Below are 16,481 nucleotides of genomic sequence, written 5' to 3'. Positions count from 1 at the left end.
TGTGAGCTCCATGTCCAACACGTAATGTTGAATTTTCTCAGAGAAAGGTTTAATCAACAAGTCCCAAGGTGGTATTTCAGAAAAGGAAGTGTATTTTAAAGTTTCATTCTGGAAGGAGACAAGGGAGGACTTGTGAAAGGAAAAACAAGTTAAAAAACACCGACATTCATTGACGGCCTTTAAGAAAGTGCAGTTGTCCCTCCACAGCAGTAGCGGTCGGGTGTCACTCTTCATGCCACGACCCATAGCATATTGGGAAGGGTGGCGCAGAAACCAGAAAGGATGAATCAAGAGCGGACCCTGAGACATGTTAAGCAAGTGTTCCTTTGCATAGAGGAAAGAAAGTGTAGAGGGAAAGTATTTTTATCTGCCCTTGGAAGTTTCATGAAAGTCTAAAATCTCTACTTGTTTTTTTAAAAGAAGAAATAAAATTAACTCATCTGCTAATAGAGTATTTTACATTCAAAATAGGACAGAAACATTGTAAAATTACCTGCTGTTGCCCAGCTACTCCACTCCATTCTTATAAGGTAAGAGAATGTATTTGTTCGGGACACACACACACAGGGCTGAAGGAAGCCAGTGAGAGGGATCAGCGATGTATTAATCCAAAGTAGGTAATAGCCCTGCAGCCGAGGGAGCCAGGGCAAAGAGTGGCCACGGGTGGAAGTCAGAGATTACTGCCTCGGTACAACTGTCAGCAAGGGCAGAAACAAATAAGTCCCTAAGTGGCAAACTGGGAGGATGGGGCACAGAAAGAGAAGATCCTTGCAGGAGAGACAATGCCAAGCGTTCTGTAGCAGAAACTGTTTCATGGCACGAGGGCAGTCTACGGGGTTGGGGCACCGTGCAGTGCCAGGCAGCTAGAATTCTGCTGGTTGTGGCTCTATCTGGTCGTTTTGTCTCTAAGACTATTCATAGCTGGTGTATATGATTTCTTTTCCCGGGGATGATTATTCATTTGCCTTGACTGTGTTGTAGATCACTATTTGGCATTGTGCATGTACAGACTGCTTATCTACAGGGCAGCTGATGTTTCTATGTAAATAGCTCAGGGATGCTGAACATGTGGCCTTACCCCATGCTACGTGTTTGTTTCAGCCGGGACAGTTACAGACGGAGCGGCCTCACTGCATGGTGTAAGAAATGGCTGTAGGAAACGACACGCAGCGAAGTTATTCCATCATCCCGTGTTTTATATTCGTCGAGGTATGTGTCTTTTATTTTTATTTTTTCTACCTTTATGGATAAATTGGAATAAAGTAACAATTTTTATGCTGAGAAATTGGATTAAAATTATTTCATCTTATGACCGATAGTTAAATTTTGATAACACAAATAGGATAAAGATCTAATAAATTATGCAAAGTGTTTCTTGAATAGGAAGCCATAGAACATATCAACTTCCACCTATATGGGGGTACAAAATAATTATGTTTATGATGTTTATATTCAGTGGTGACTTCAATATGTTATTGAGTGCAGCATTTAAATTAAGTTGTTTTTTTTTAAAAAAATCAGCATCATGTTTCAGGAATTCAATAAGCCAACCAGTTTACAGATGATGTTAGTTGATGGTCTTTTGCCTTGGAGCCCAAATCAAGAAAAAAAAAATCTTAGAGTTGACTATCTCTAGTGGGCATTTCTCTTTAGTGGGGTATTGAGAGCTTGTATACTGTGCAGTTTTCTTTGGTCATGAATTATTTTGTTGAGTTGCTCCAAGTTTGTACCAGCAAACAGTTTTTCCAGCATCTTTTTGTTTAAACTTCTTACATCCCATCCCTACTGTATCTCCCTTTCTATGTGTTTGCTATGGAGGAGACAGAGGCATGGACATTTTAAGAAATCTGGAATCCTATGATGCAATGCAAAAGCTATTCCAGCTTATCTCAAGATAAGATGTTCATTTGCCAGAGACAAACCTACTTCTGCCTTCTCAATAGATAGGGCATCTAATGGTTTTTTTTTTTTATCCTAAAGATCAGGTTTCTAATATGATAATGTAAAGAACTGAAAAGTGTCTGAGTTTCCTTCCTGGCTAACTGCCTGGGCAGTTTCCACATCCCACTGGTCAGCTGTAGCATGTTCTTGTGCTGTGGGATCTTTTTAGCGGCATGTGACAGGAACGTGGATGTTGACCCATTTAATTAGCCTGTGAAAACAGACCCTCAGGTTAAACCCCTATTATATTAGCAGAAGTATACTTTCAGTACAATGTTATTTAAACACATGCTATGAATCAGTGCACCAAGTATTTTTACCTTCTTCCTTTTGAAATAGCTTTCACTGTCTATATAGTCAGTTAGATAATTTCAAGCATTCTGATTTTTGGCCAATACGTGTTTGGCTGATCCTTGAGTTTTGCCTTATAGGCACCCCTTAGTAGTTTAGATGAACAAATATTACTTGATGCTTTACTTTCTGGTGATATTTGCGAACCTGTTGTATTGCAGCATCAGGTAGAAACAGGAACTTAGGGTGGGACAGAGGTATTAATACAAGCTGAGATGCACATAGACTCAGGCTAAGCTCAGTCTCTCAAAGGGTAAGCAAAGCTCTCTCACCATAAACACATATTCTTAATACTCTTCCTTTAGCTTCCTGTACAAAACCAAGGGTACTCCATTCAGACAATAACTATACGTCATGTATATTTTGGGTTGTGATGAAGGAAAAGGAGCCTTTCTCCTACTGCTAATGTGGGAAAGGGTAGAAGGCTATAGCATGAGTTTCCAACGCTAAAAATTTCTTTTGTTACAAGAAAAATGAATTTTTAAAGTGATCTGGGGGAAATTGCGGTAGAAGTCATCCGTCATCATCTTTATTCTCCCAAAAGCAACTTTATTTGACATTTTCTTAAAAATCAAACGGGAACCAAGCCTCAAAGTAAGAGGTTTAATTTATTGCTGGCAGCTATATCTCTGAAGATTTTTAGCCCGCTAATGCGTGAATGATGAGCTTCACTGGTACAGCAGGCAACAAGAAACATAAATCAGTTTTTCTGTGCCTTAACCTGACACAAACATAAATATAAGTCTAAAAATCTGGGAGAGGAAAGATAGTTTATTCTTTTTCTTGCTGTATTGTCATCCTTATTTTGCATGGAAATTTAAGTACATCAGTGACTTCTCTCAGAAACAAGCAGGAGAAAGAAAAAAAAGAAAACAGAATTAAGTAGAAATTGAAAGAGGAGGAGGTGACTCTCAAAGTGGCTCTTACAACTCTCATGCATTTCATTCATCAAACATTATTTTTGACCAAGTTTTCTGATATATCGGTTATTATCAGAATACCTGGAATAATGTTCATAAACAACTTGGTTAAAATGTCAATTTGATCAATGAATATCTTTTCACTGATTTTTTTTTTTTATTATGAAAGAATTCCAACAGAGAAAATAATACAACAAACATCCCTGCACCCACCATCAAGACCAAATCTTAAAATCTTGCCATATGTTAATCGAATTTTTTCCCCCCAAGGAAAATAAAATACTACAGCTATGGCTGAAGTCCTACTTCAGAAGTTACATGTGAAGTTAGAGGCTTCATTCATCTGCATGATTCCCATGTATATTTTCATATTTTTTTTACATGTGTATATATTCATAAATAATATTTTAGGGAGATTTTACATAAATGATACCATACTGAACTTCTCTCTCTCTCTCTCTCTTTTTTTGACAACTTGCCTTTTCATTCAACATTATGTTTCTGAGATTTATCCAGATTGGCAAATATTCATTTTAATTGTTGTATTTTATCCTACTGTGTGAGTATGCCTAGTGAGGGACCATTTGGTTGATTCTTTTTTGTTTACCTAATTTTTTTCACATTTACAAGTTTTGGGGTTTTTTACTCTAACAGCTTTTTTTGCAGAAAATATTATTTCTGTTTTCTGTGCATGCGTGCAAGAGCTTCCCTTGGATTCACACCTAGCAGTGGAATTGTTGGGGGACAATTACATTTTCCAGCTGTTTATTGCTGCATTATGGGATCAATGTGGATATTTTTATATCAGTTTCCTTGAAAAAACTTTGTTAAACTCTGAGTATGCCTGTAATTCCTTAGATTTTCTTTTCAGACAGTTACATCATTTGTAAATAGAAGCACATTTGTTTCTTTTCTGATATGACTTTAATTTGTTTTTCTTGTCTTATTGTTTTGGTTAAGACCTCCAGTATTATAGTGGATAGAAGCAGTGGTAGAGGACATCCTTGCCTTGTTGCTAACTTTAAATAAGTATGGACTTTCATTTCTTATTTTTCTGTCCTCTGCCTGTTAGATTAGATTACTTAACTTGTTCTAATCCCCCTTTATGTTGTAAATTATAGATTATATTTCTTTTTTTTAAAGATTACTCTTAAATTTTACCCTCAAATTTTTAAGTTTATATATTTAATCATCAGCTCTATGCTTCCCAAACAACTGATGTTCTTAGGTCACTTTGAGATCTTGGGTGTCATTCTTTATTTTTATATATTACTTAAATTTTTCACTCTTTTTTTTTTTCCCCCAGTCAGGGCTTTTTTGAATGTATCTACACATTCATCTGTTTCTTTACTCACCATTGCTCCTTTTATTCCTCTCTCTCCTTCAGGGTTTCATTTTTCTTGTGAAATTTAACCTTTAGTAGTTCTTTCAGCAAGGGTCTAGTGAATTATAAGCATTCTTAATATTTATCCGAAGTTGTCTTTATATTAACAGCTTGGCACTTAATTCTAGATTGAAGAGTTTATTTTCCAACCTTGGAATTTTCAGTGTGACTTGTTTTGCATCTTGAATATGATAAGTCATGTTTGCACCAATTCTATAAAATTCTCAGTGATCTCTTCAAACACTCGCTCTCCTTCATTCTTTTCATTGTTTTTTCCTGCAACATCTATTTGATAGGTTGTATCTTCTCATTCTTTCTATATTCAGTGTCTCTTAACCCATCTTCTTTTTTTTAATTTCTAGAAGTTCTATGTATGTTTTTAAAAATCTGCCTGTTTTTATACTTACGGTTTTTCTTTTATGTTCCTTCAGATTATTCTGTTATCTGAAATTATTGGTATTCTAATTCTCCTGAGTGTTCCGTCTGCTGTTTCTAGCTCATGGTGGATTATTACCTCATTTATCTTTATAATTTGTTTTTAGCTAATTTTTAGCAGAACTTGCTTCTTCAGTAGATTCTTGTGGGCCTTAGGTTTTAAGAGTATGTCTTTGAAGCAATTTTGCATGCACGTTTCTCTTGTGCTTAAGCTTCTATATCCAGAACCCAAACTTGCACATTCCCAATATATAAGAAGTCATAGTTCACTTTCCTTGTATTCTTCCTATGCCAGCAGGTGGATTTATACAGAACACATTTTCTCTGAAATGAAAAGCAAGCTTTCAGGAATTCTGGCTTTTACACAGGAGTCTCAGTTCCAACTTAAGTCCTCATGTCCCATCCCCATGGACATTAAAGCCCAAATCCTGTTACTGAGATTGACATGTACCCCTCTGTCTACTCCCATCTAACTCCACTGTGTCATCATTTTATTCAGTTGCTACTCTTCTTTTTTTGATTCGGCTCACCTGTGAAGCAAAAGAATGGAATGAAAGAATACTAACCATTGTTTATAGATGTTTGCAGCGGAATGTTTTCATGCCATTTTTGTTCCTGAATGCATTCATTAACAACACACATTTCTTTACTACTTATTTTCCCCCCAAGGCATTATGGGTTTAGCCCCTCTTGCAAACTTTACATACCAACTAGGCTTCTGTAACTTGGATCTGACCAATTCTTTTGGAGAGCCAGGATCATTTGGCTGGGCTTGCAATATGTGTGGGGGATGGAGGGTAGGAATGAGAGATACATAGTGCCCATAGTGGAGCACTGGCATGCATTTTCTTGGTGATTTTAACTATCTGAGCACAGAGTTTTGACGGGGAAGTTTATTCGTGGCAGTTTGTAAGAAGAATAGATGCCAGCTAGCCTTCTCAATTCAAAGTTGCTGACAAAGTAGGAGCCTGCTTGGGACCTACCCAGAAGGCTGAAACAGTGCTGGAGAGAAGCTGTCTGTCAAAGGAGCAGGCTGCATGGAAGATCTCACGGTACTGGTCAACCAGGAGAGCACTGCTTGGGGTAACCCTTGGCTGTTACAAACTACAGTGAGAAGTTGAGATGTCACTGAAGAGAGAGCAAAATTTGTAGATTTCAGAGAGTACCTATAGAAGATAACGGGCTGAAAGGGAGGAGATCAACAGTGGAGTACGATAGAATGGATTAGAAGCATGATATGTAATGGCAACGTAGGTGGTCCCAGAAACGAAGCCCCAGAATGTTAGCTGGCATTCAGGAAACCGTCTCCTTTGTGCATCTCCCAATGTCAGCTAATCATTCAATGTACCTTGTCACACCTGCCAGAGCCTCTTAAATAGACAGCCCTTGACAAGGGAATCATGATTTTAAGGACCAGAATATGAACTTTTCTGCCATCGAGGAGAGAGAAATTCAGAATCACTAAAATTCCAAGGTCCACAACAATATTTCTGACCAACAGCTTCAGCTCTTCACTGATAATGGCTCTACTAGAGCAGATGAAAAATAGCAAATGCTGAGGCAGACAAAAGCCAGAGAAGCCAGGAGGAGCAGGAAAGGAAGGGGAAATCAGCAACTTTTAAGTGAACATGAGGGCATCTACTTCCTCACTTCTGTTCCTTGAACTCAATAATATTAACTTTTGGTGAGAATAAAAACACAACAAAATAGCTAAAAATGAGTGGCCTAAATAATCAAATATTCCCTCTAGGGTACTTTTTCATCCACGGTACTTCTCTCTTTCCTTCCCTCCTTCCACCTTCCCTACCTCCCTCTCTGCCTTTCTCTCACAATGTGTCTCTGATCTCCTCTCCTCCTCTCCCTGAGCTCCTCCTTTCTCTTTTTTTCTTGGTCATTTCACAACCCCTCTCATACTTGAGGACCTATAGGAGGAGGATTTCCCTGCAGGAAACACACTCAATTTGGTAATTGAAGTATCAGTACGCCCCTAAAAATAAGAATATGAGCTGTTTGAGATCTTTCATGCTTCCACAACTAGTACCAGATATATTTTTCCAAAATGCTTAGGACTGAGATATCCTTTGACAAATCTTCCCAGATACCAGTTTCACTGCATTCCCTTAACAGTTTCACTGCATTCTCTGTAAACTCATGAATAATTCAGTCAAGTCTCTTTCAAATATGTCTGTACTAACAGCAAAACTCTAAATAGAGCTTAGCTTCCTTGGAAGACAATATTAAGTACCAGGATTTTGGACGTAATGAATGCAATTGTTGCTTGATGCCTACAGATGTGACAGTTTTATCATTTTGACTGTTGCTTGTACCTGCAATTTTTATTGCCGGTTTTTGACAATTCATTTTTCTCAGCTCGAACCTACCAGGTGAATGTTATAAATCCCAGCCTGAAGATAAATAATCTCATGAAGTTCTGCAAGAACTTGATGATTCTGAGTATTTTTCTCAGGGGCCAGAAGTTAAGGAATTCCACATCATCATGTTTGGAAATTGAGTGCCATCTCAATGCTTCTCTTTCTGTGTGCCTGAGGTTATAGAAAAGAATGGGTCTTGGTCTCGCTTTTTAATCTTTACTTACAGGGGCTTAGATTTAGCAGCTCTGAATGCCTTGTTCCTGAGACTTAGATTGTTACTGTCTTGGATGTTTAAGTTTAAGTCACATTGAGACTTGTTCTCCTTTAATTTCTTTTAAAACTCAGTTGGCTTTTGCCTAGGAAAACCTCTCAAAATCTTATCCTCATGTCTAGTTGAGTAGACTGAGAAAATAACTTGATGTCAAAAGTGCTGGGTTTCAGTCTATTGCTGCTACACAGGAACTTCTTTGGACCTCAGTTGCTTCATCAGTGAAATGGAAATAAAAACAACTTCCTCATGGGCACTTTTAAGAAATAAATGAGGTAATGGGCCTGAAAGTACTTGCCAAGTAATGAGTATCTAATAAATACTAACAAAAATAATTTAAAAGAGCAGCTCATACCCAATAGAAAACAGGTAAGAACAAAAACATGAAAATGAAACAAACCACACACACACACACGCGCGCACGCACACACACACACACATACACACATACACACCAAAATCCTGACACTTGGAGAGGGACATTGGCAATCTAATCCTCAGATATGCAGTACTGCTAGGTTTAGGGGAACAATATATATATATATAAATAAAAATATATATATATTTTTCCTACATAAACTATTTTAATGTCACTTTATTTTTAATTTTTATTTTTTAAAATTTATTTTAAGTTTTTTTCTTTATTGTTGAAATATTACAGATGCCCCCTTTTTACTCCCATTGATCCCCTCCACTCTGCATCCACCCCACCCCCAGGCCTTCCCCAGACCAATGTCTATGTCCATGGGTTATGCTTATAAACACACAAGTTCTTTGATTAATCTCTCCCCACCCATTCTCTCATCCCCACCTTCCCTCTGAGACCCCTCAGTCTGTTCCATGCTTCTATGTCTTTGGATCCATTTTGTTCATCAGTTTATTTTGTTCATTACATTCCACATATAAGTGAGATCATGTGGTACTTGTCTTTCTCTGACTGGCTTATTTCACTTTCTAGTTCCCTCCATGCTGTGCCAAAGGATGAAATACCCTTTTTATAGTTGCATAGTATTCCATGGTGTAAATGTGCCACAGCTTTTTATCCACTCATCTACTGATCAGCACTTGGGCTGTTTCCAGATATTAGCTATAGTGAATTGCGCTGCTATGGACATAGGGGTGCATAAGTTCTTTCTGATTAGTGTTTCAGGTTCCTTAGGATATATTCCTAGAAGTGGGATCACTGGGTCAAATGGCCTTTTTGGAAATATGCATATACAACCATAAGCCTAGAAAGAAAAGGTATGGACAAAAATCAGTACTCATCTCTGGGTGTTGGGATTAAATGTATATTTTTTGCATGGAACCAGAAAAAAATTAAGTAACTTTTTTAAGATTGCAGGAAGTTATTGATGTCTAGTATGAAATACAGAATTCTTTATACAAAGGTAGAAACAATGCTCACTTCTTCCATAATTTGAAAACTCATTATATTCACACAAAAATCCAAGCTCTCACTTTATTCTTGGAGTAGAATTAACTAAAACAATAGTGAGTTCTTGCTTTTTCTAACAATTGATTGTTTTTACAATATACTAATGTGGTCATCACCAACACCAAGCCTTAAGGGACATTACTATAAATAGTTATGATCATGCTTTAATTGTCGGCCTTGCTTAGGAAAACATATTTGAGCTCTGATGTTCTTTCCTCTGGTTATAGTTTGATATATTAAGTTGTTCACTATATAAAACTATGATCTTATTTTCAGTTTTAGAACTGTCTTTTCTATTCATATTTGTGGAACTGCCTGTTTCTACTGAACTGGCAGTCCTGTCCATAGTACGCACTCGTGGTCCTCAGTTTCCTTGGTGCATGTTATATCACTATTTATTATAGATACCATCTCTCCCCAGGCTGAGAATATCCTTCCTAGGGAGGAACAAGTGTATTGGGTCCTAGGCCCCTATTCCCCACTTTCCCCAATACATAGTAGACAGACGAGCGAATGTAAAAGGAACTCTACATCATCAACAACCTACTGAGCATAGCAAATTGCATTTAGAAATACCGTTTCATGCTTCATCATAGCTCTGAAAACTTTGAGAAAGACAACCTCAAAAGCTGGGGTAGCTGTGCCCTGTCCCAGTGGCTCAATTGGTTGGGGCATCATCCCCTCTGCCCAAAGGTGGTGAGTTCTAGCCCCAGTCAGGGCGAGAATGGGGGGCAACTAATCAATGTTTCTCTCACTGATGTTTCTCCCTCTCCCTCTTTCTCTCTAAAATCAATAAAGCATACCCTCAGGTGAGGTTAAAAAAAAAGCTGGGGTTGTTTTGATGCTTCACGAAGCTGCTCTGGTTTATATGCCGGTTCCCTGTGCAGACACTTGAAGACAGTTTTCCCCTAAGATTCCTGACCAGTATATATAGATACAGTGACTTCATTTTCTGTCCCAGTGTCAGCTCTTCTCTCCTGTTTTCCCCATAAGTTTACTTTTACTCCTCACACCATGTGCTGGAAAAGTGTGGTCACTCTAGCATAAGGATATCTGATTTTACTCCTGATTCATGCTCAGTTGGATGTACCTATATTTAAAGTGATTTTCCAGAATTAGACCTGCAATGTGCTAACCCATCCACACACTCGCATTATATTTTCTTTTTGAAAAACAGCTTACATTTGAAAAAATGGCACATAGAAAAGTAAGGTCCACCTCTGGCCAAGTTAGAGACTTTTCTCTGAGACACTCTTTAGCCCACATGGGAATGACTCATGGTCTTTGGCTGCACTAGCACAGTAACTTCACACTGGCCTGGGGACCACCTGCTCTGGAATGATTGGGGTGCTTGTTGAAATTTTGATTTTTGAACCCAACCAATGATCTTAATCAGAATGGTGGGGAGGGAGGGTGGGGCTATCGATATGCATTTTTCTAAGTTCTTCAGGTCCTTCTTATGTTCCGTAAAGTTTGAAAACTAAATCAATAGCTCATTGTGGAAAGGTGCACCAGTAGACCCAGTTTTGCAGATGCTGGCAGCTCCTTGCCCATTTCCCTTGACTCGTCCCAAGGACACTTGGAAACAGCCCTGAACACACACAGGTTTCTCTGTCCTTTGCCTGAAGCCATTCTCTGTCTCTAGAGAAACACGCTAGGCCTAACATGTTGAGTAGGCCACGATGACTGGGGAGTTACCCCCAGTTATCCTCAACCAATGAAGAGGTGATGGTGCAGAAATCGTCCAGCTTCCTTGCTCCTCAGGGGGTGCCATTCAGAAGGATATTTGATATTGTTTCTGAAAGGTGCCCAGCAAGGTACAGTGCCAGCTGCCCTTCTTGAGAACCTTGTCATTATTGCACCTTCACTGGCTTTCCTCCCTTCCCCACCCCCTCACATCCTGCCTGGGATCACTTCACAGATAAGCTACGGGCACCCACATCATTGGCTCAAGGTCCACTTTGGGGGAAACCCAAACAGAGGACAGAGAACATATATGGAGTAGAATGACTTTATTCCAACTGCTTTAGGGGATAAGTTTGAAGAATGGAGGGCTAAAAACTTAAAATTCTCTTCATCAAATTTCTTTTATGAAATCTGCCCAATTAAAATTAAATTAGTTTAGGTAATTTTATTTTTCACGTTGTCTGCTATCATTTCTGTGTGAGTCTTCTATGAAGTCTGTGTTCAACATCCTTCCCCAAATGTCCTAATCATTTTATATTAAATCCTGAAAGTTTCCTTTGAGAAAATCTTCAGCTTCTCTGGAGATGAATATTAATTTTGGGTATAATACATGGAATTTAGATAACTTAGGAATTCATTTTCTTTTGATAGTAGACAAAAGAATGCTTAGCCAAATAAAAAGGCATTTTAAAGACTCGTTTTCCCTGGAACTGTTTTTTGACCAAGTAAGAATTTCAACTCTGTTCATGAAATACAAGTTTCTCTCAGCTGATAATTGTTTGAATTCATCTTTGGCATCTCCTGAGACAAAGCCCTTTGAAGCTGAAACATTGATGCACTTTCTTTTCAGCCCTGAAGGAACACAGCATGGTATTTGGGGGAAACTTTGGATTTGAGGGGCTGACAACATAGCAGTATGCCCTTCAGCAAATTACTGACAATCTCTGAGTTTGTTTTCTCATTTATAAAAGGGTAATAATAATAATACCTGCTTTACTAGGTTGTTTTGAGGATAGTTTTGAAGGTCCTAGCACATTTCAGGTAGATGCTCTCTAGTCACTAACTCACAGGACAAACCAGATAGAACCACACACCATGAAAAAGCCAGCATTTATCAGCTCAAGGATGCCCTTGAGGTATCTTTGCATTTATGTTTATTCAACTTGCTCTCTTTTGTCATTTTAATTTGGTAACCTGTTGTGGGCTGAAGGAGAGTTATTTATAGGATTCCATGTAGCTGGAAGTCTTCGACCTTTGAATGTTTGGGTGACTTTGGCGTGGCCTCTAGCTCAAGTGAAAACTCAAATTGCTGACTTGTCAGCCTAGTGACACACAATTGCACTGTTTAATTTGTTTGCTTTCCACAGAAATTAAACTATTTGACAGAATTGAATGAAAAGACATATAGTTTTGACACTCTTCAAACACAAGATGCAAAATAGCGAACTAAACTTGTCCGACCAGTTTGGGGGCCTCTGTGTTGATTTTGCCACTGAAAAACAATCCTGGGTTGGATGAGTTTTTTCCACTCGGATTGATCATTCAATCTTGCATTGTATAAACAGCAACAAATTCTTTGACATACATCTCCAGGTGAAATCGGGACCCTGCTTATTTATTTGATGTGTATAATGTCACTACTTGGCCTATTTGACTGCTTCCTGCTGTAGAGAATTCCATGCTGGGTTCTTAATGGCAAATTCCACTTTTCATTATGAGACTCCTTCATGAGTGAATATATTTTTATTGTATAGCTCTAGTCTCTTCCCAAAGTATTTTCTCTTCTCTTATCTTACCTGTCCCTGGCCTCAGCCTTTTGAAGCCTGGGACAATATCTTTTTTTTTTTTTAATTTTATTTTTTTCATTTTATTAAATTTATTGGGGTGACATTGGTTAAAAAATTATATAGGTTTCAAGTGTACGGTTCTATAATACATCACCTGCATATTGCATTGTATATTCACCACCCAAAGTCAAATCTTCTGCCACTGTATATTTGACCCCCTTTACCCTTATCTACCTGCCCCCTAACTCCCTTTCCTCCCGTTACCCCCATACTGGTGTCTGTCTATGATTTTTTTGTCTGTCTTGTTTGTTCATTTGTTGCTTTCAGTTTTCTATCCCACATAAGTGAAATCATACAGTTCTTGACTTTTCCTGTCTGACTTATTTCACTTAGCACGATATTCGCAAGGTCCATCCATGTTGTTGCAGACGGCAGTGTGTCATCTTTCCTTACGGCTGAGCAGTATTCCACTGTACACAGGAAGCGCGCCTTTATCCGGTCCTCTCCTGCTGGGCACTTCGGTTGTTTCCATGTCTTTGTGTAGAGGCATATGTCCTCCTGTGTTCATTGCAGCATTATTCATGGTGGCCAAGGCGATATCTTCTTCATCTTCTCAGCCCTTGATACCTATTATAAAGAAGTGGTTTGTTCAGAGCATATGCTTATCTTGCGTTGGATTCCTCCAGCAACAGACCCTAAAACAAAGATTTAAGTTCAAGTAACTGATCTTAATGGTAATCCCAGAAATTCCCTGTGGAGAGCAGGGAAATAGTAAGGAATGAAGCCGGTTCCATGTGGAGATCTGGGATTTGGTGCACACTGGAGACTCTGTAAAGCTACCTGGATTGTGCCTCGGGGTATCCCAACTGAGGAGTGAGGAAGCTGGAGTACTTATCATATAGCAGCTGCATTGCTGTTCGAGGTTTACTCCAAGGAGCGTTGATTCCTGGGCACTGTGGCCAGCCCTGCATGCAGCCCGCATACTCCTGCACCTCAGGAAGCTCTCAGGCAGAGAAGTGCTTTGTAAGAAAACAGCGAATGCCAAGGGATTATGGGCAGGGCACTGTCCACCTTTGCTGTTAATGCTCAATAAACTCATTGCACAAAATTGAATGGAATTTTCCAAGAGCTGTAGAAATGTCAAATGATCTTAAGACCTGAGATCATTGATTTTTACTCACCTCCTACAGATCCATGTTTTCTACGGTCTCAACTTTGTCAGGATTGAGTGACTTGAGGGCAGTGTCATCCCTGAAAGCAGCAGCAGGGCAGTTTTTCTTCTAACTCTATCACTTTGGGGATGTCTTTCATGCCCAGGCTGTGTTACAGATGGTGCAATAAAAGTGCTTTTTATTTTTTTAACCAAGCTATATGGGATCTCAGTAGAATGCTAGTGGGGAAAAAAAGACTTCATGGTCCTTTGGAAATAAACAGTACTGGGCCAGGAGATAGGGAATGTAGCTTTCCATCTTCCGTCTTGTGTGACCTGCAGCCATGTGGCCTTGCAGAAATCACTTTGAACCTTCTAGGTCTCATTCTGCTGATCTGTAAAATGTACAGACTGAATACAGAGGTTTCTTCCAGCTTCCAGTATTACTGTCCTATGAAATATAAAGCAATGCGACTTGTATCTGTTGTGTGGATCAAGTAGGGATCGGGAGAAAAAATATAGGCTTACACATATGTGTATATACACATATTTATTTCTGTAAGATGTATATGTGGCTACATATTTTGTCTTTTTTCTTACTCCCCAAATGAGCAAACACATTTTTATGGCATTCAGAATATGTCATTTCAAATGGCTTTTTCCTTACAAACAAATGATTTCTGCCGTGGCCTGGTGTCTCAGTTGGTTGGAACGTCATCCCATACACCAAAAGGTTGCAGGTTCGATTTCCAGTCAGGGCACATACTTAGGTTGTGGGTTCTATCCCCAGTTAGGGCCTGTATGGGAGGCAGCTGATCAATGTTTCTCACCTCGATGTTTCTCTTTCTTTCCCTTCCTTTCTCTCTCAAAATCAATTTAAAAATTGTAAATGATTTCCTCTGCCACTTACAAATGAGGCTATTATATTTTCCATGTAGGGTCAGAACAGGGAAAGGAATTTGAGAAAGAGAATTATCTTTGTTTTCCTTGTGGCTAAGTGTAAATGGTCTATAGAGATGAATATCTGTTGAAGATTTGTGTGATTCCCCTTGTAATGCAAGTTTCTCTGAATTTCTCATAAGCTCAGCAGGGTTATACTAGTATAAAAGATCCCCTATCTCTTAATATTTAAAAAACAACTTTGCTTTTTAAACATTTTCTTATTTAGCCTAAGTGTTAGTCCAAGGTTTCATCCTATTTGTACCCAAGAGTTAGAGTGAGTGGTGTGAGGGGGTCACCTACCCCAACCCCCATCTCTGAGGACTTCATGTCATGCTATGAATAAGGGAAACCAAGTATTTCAAAGTAGGCATGAAATATCATATTATGATAAAAAATGTCAAAGAGGAGGAAGATTCACATCCTATGCTAGCACTACCTTTAATCACCCTTGGCTCTGACCTCCCCACTTGGGTCCTTTAAGGGTATGCCCAGGCTTGGCTGATGCTCAGCTGAGGATGCAGATTGTTACTAGCTCTGGCTTTTAGTTCCAGCCAAGTTTCTGGGCACTGTGCAGTTGCTGCCCCAGTGTATTGAGAAAGACAAACCACAGCTTTGCCATTGTGTGTACCTGTTCATCTCCCTGGAGACAAACTCCACTCTAGACTGGGTCTTCAGGGTCCTGGATGGCTTTCCAAGCTTCTCTAGAGGGGTTGATGTTCTCTTACTGGGCTAATAGGAATGCCTGAGATCCCAACAGACCTTGGAGGCAAATTCAGCTTTGGAGGATTTTCTTCCAGCAGATTATCTTATTGAATGGGGTTGAAAATGAACATTGATTTAGCTCCCAACTATGACACCCAGATTTTCCTGCTAACCTATCACATTTCTAACCATATGTGGGCTAATTATATTTTCCCTGTAACTATCACCAATACCTGGAGTTACTCTTTTCTCCAAGAACTCAGAGCTGCTCCAGGAACCCACCAGGGCAGAAGAGGGTCTCAGCATCATTGTGTCTGCAGGACATTGTATGGGCATAAAGTCGACCACCAAAGCAACCCCTCCCAGAACCTAGAGTGAACATAGTCCCTCCGTATGGAATCCCTCCAAAAAGATACATTACCCACCACAGTTCGGGAGTATAGACATGCAACAAATACCTGTGTGCTAAGAGATTTTTCTGCTGCTATTATTTGCATTATCTTGATTATCTGCCAGATTATACTTCTTACAATCTGCAATTATCTTAATTTTCTTTGCTTTTTTTGTTGTATCTCATTCAATATAGTGTACACTCTATGTATAACATAGACTAGTCAATGTGTGCTGCTCTCTTTGTAAACACCTTTTCTGGACACTACTGCTATTCTTTAATCTTTATACCTCAATCTTCATTCGTTCCAAGTGGCTAACTGTTTCTCTACTGGAAAATTTGCTTAGTCTCAGTAAATGTGTGTCTGTTGTTAGTTCAGATTAGTTTTGTGAAATCACTGAATATAATATCCTTGGGGCAGAATAAATTAATACATTTATAAAGGTAATTTCATTAAGTACTTTTTCCACAGCAGTGAGAAAAAGGAGATAGAAAATTTCTAATGAATCTTTGGAGTGGTTTTCTAAAAGACCCACACAAATTCTCATTAGGTGTGAACTGTAATTTGGTATTTTTCCCATTTATCCTGAGATCTCTCTGGCCACTACCGCCCTCTTTATTGGTTCCCTTTGGGCTAAGGGCAAAAAAGGCAAATATCCAACTTGAGTATGCCATTTTGTCTCTTTGTGCCTTGGTTTCCTCACTCACTCACTAGCA

General features: G+C 38.9%; 1 protein-coding gene across 6 annotated transcripts in view; it reads left to right on the top strand.

Annotated features, from left to right (window-relative positions):
- Positions 1–16,481, top strand: part of PLPPR1 (phospholipid phosphatase related 1) — a 177,199-nt gene that overhangs the window by 92,413 nt on the left and 68,305 nt on the right. For all 6 annotated transcript variants that reach the window (XR_013999784.1, XM_081150463.1, XM_081150461.1 and 3 more), the window contains exon 2: positions 1,102–1,209. Coding sequence is in view for 5 of the 6 variants with exons in the window: in XM_081150463.1 (XP_081006589.1) it covers positions 1,147–1,209 (63 nt within the window). In the remaining variant the exon portion in view is untranslated. The remainder of the gene's footprint in view (positions 1–1,101; positions 1,210–16,481) is intronic.

This window comes from Miniopterus schreibersii, assembly GCF_964146895.1.
Source record: "Miniopterus schreibersii genome assembly, chromosome: 11".
NCBI lineage: Eukaryota > Metazoa > Chordata > Mammalia > Chiroptera > Miniopteridae > Miniopterus > Miniopterus schreibersii.
Note: the sequence above shows the minus strand (reverse complement) of the source record. Positions and strands in the feature narration are given on the sequence as shown.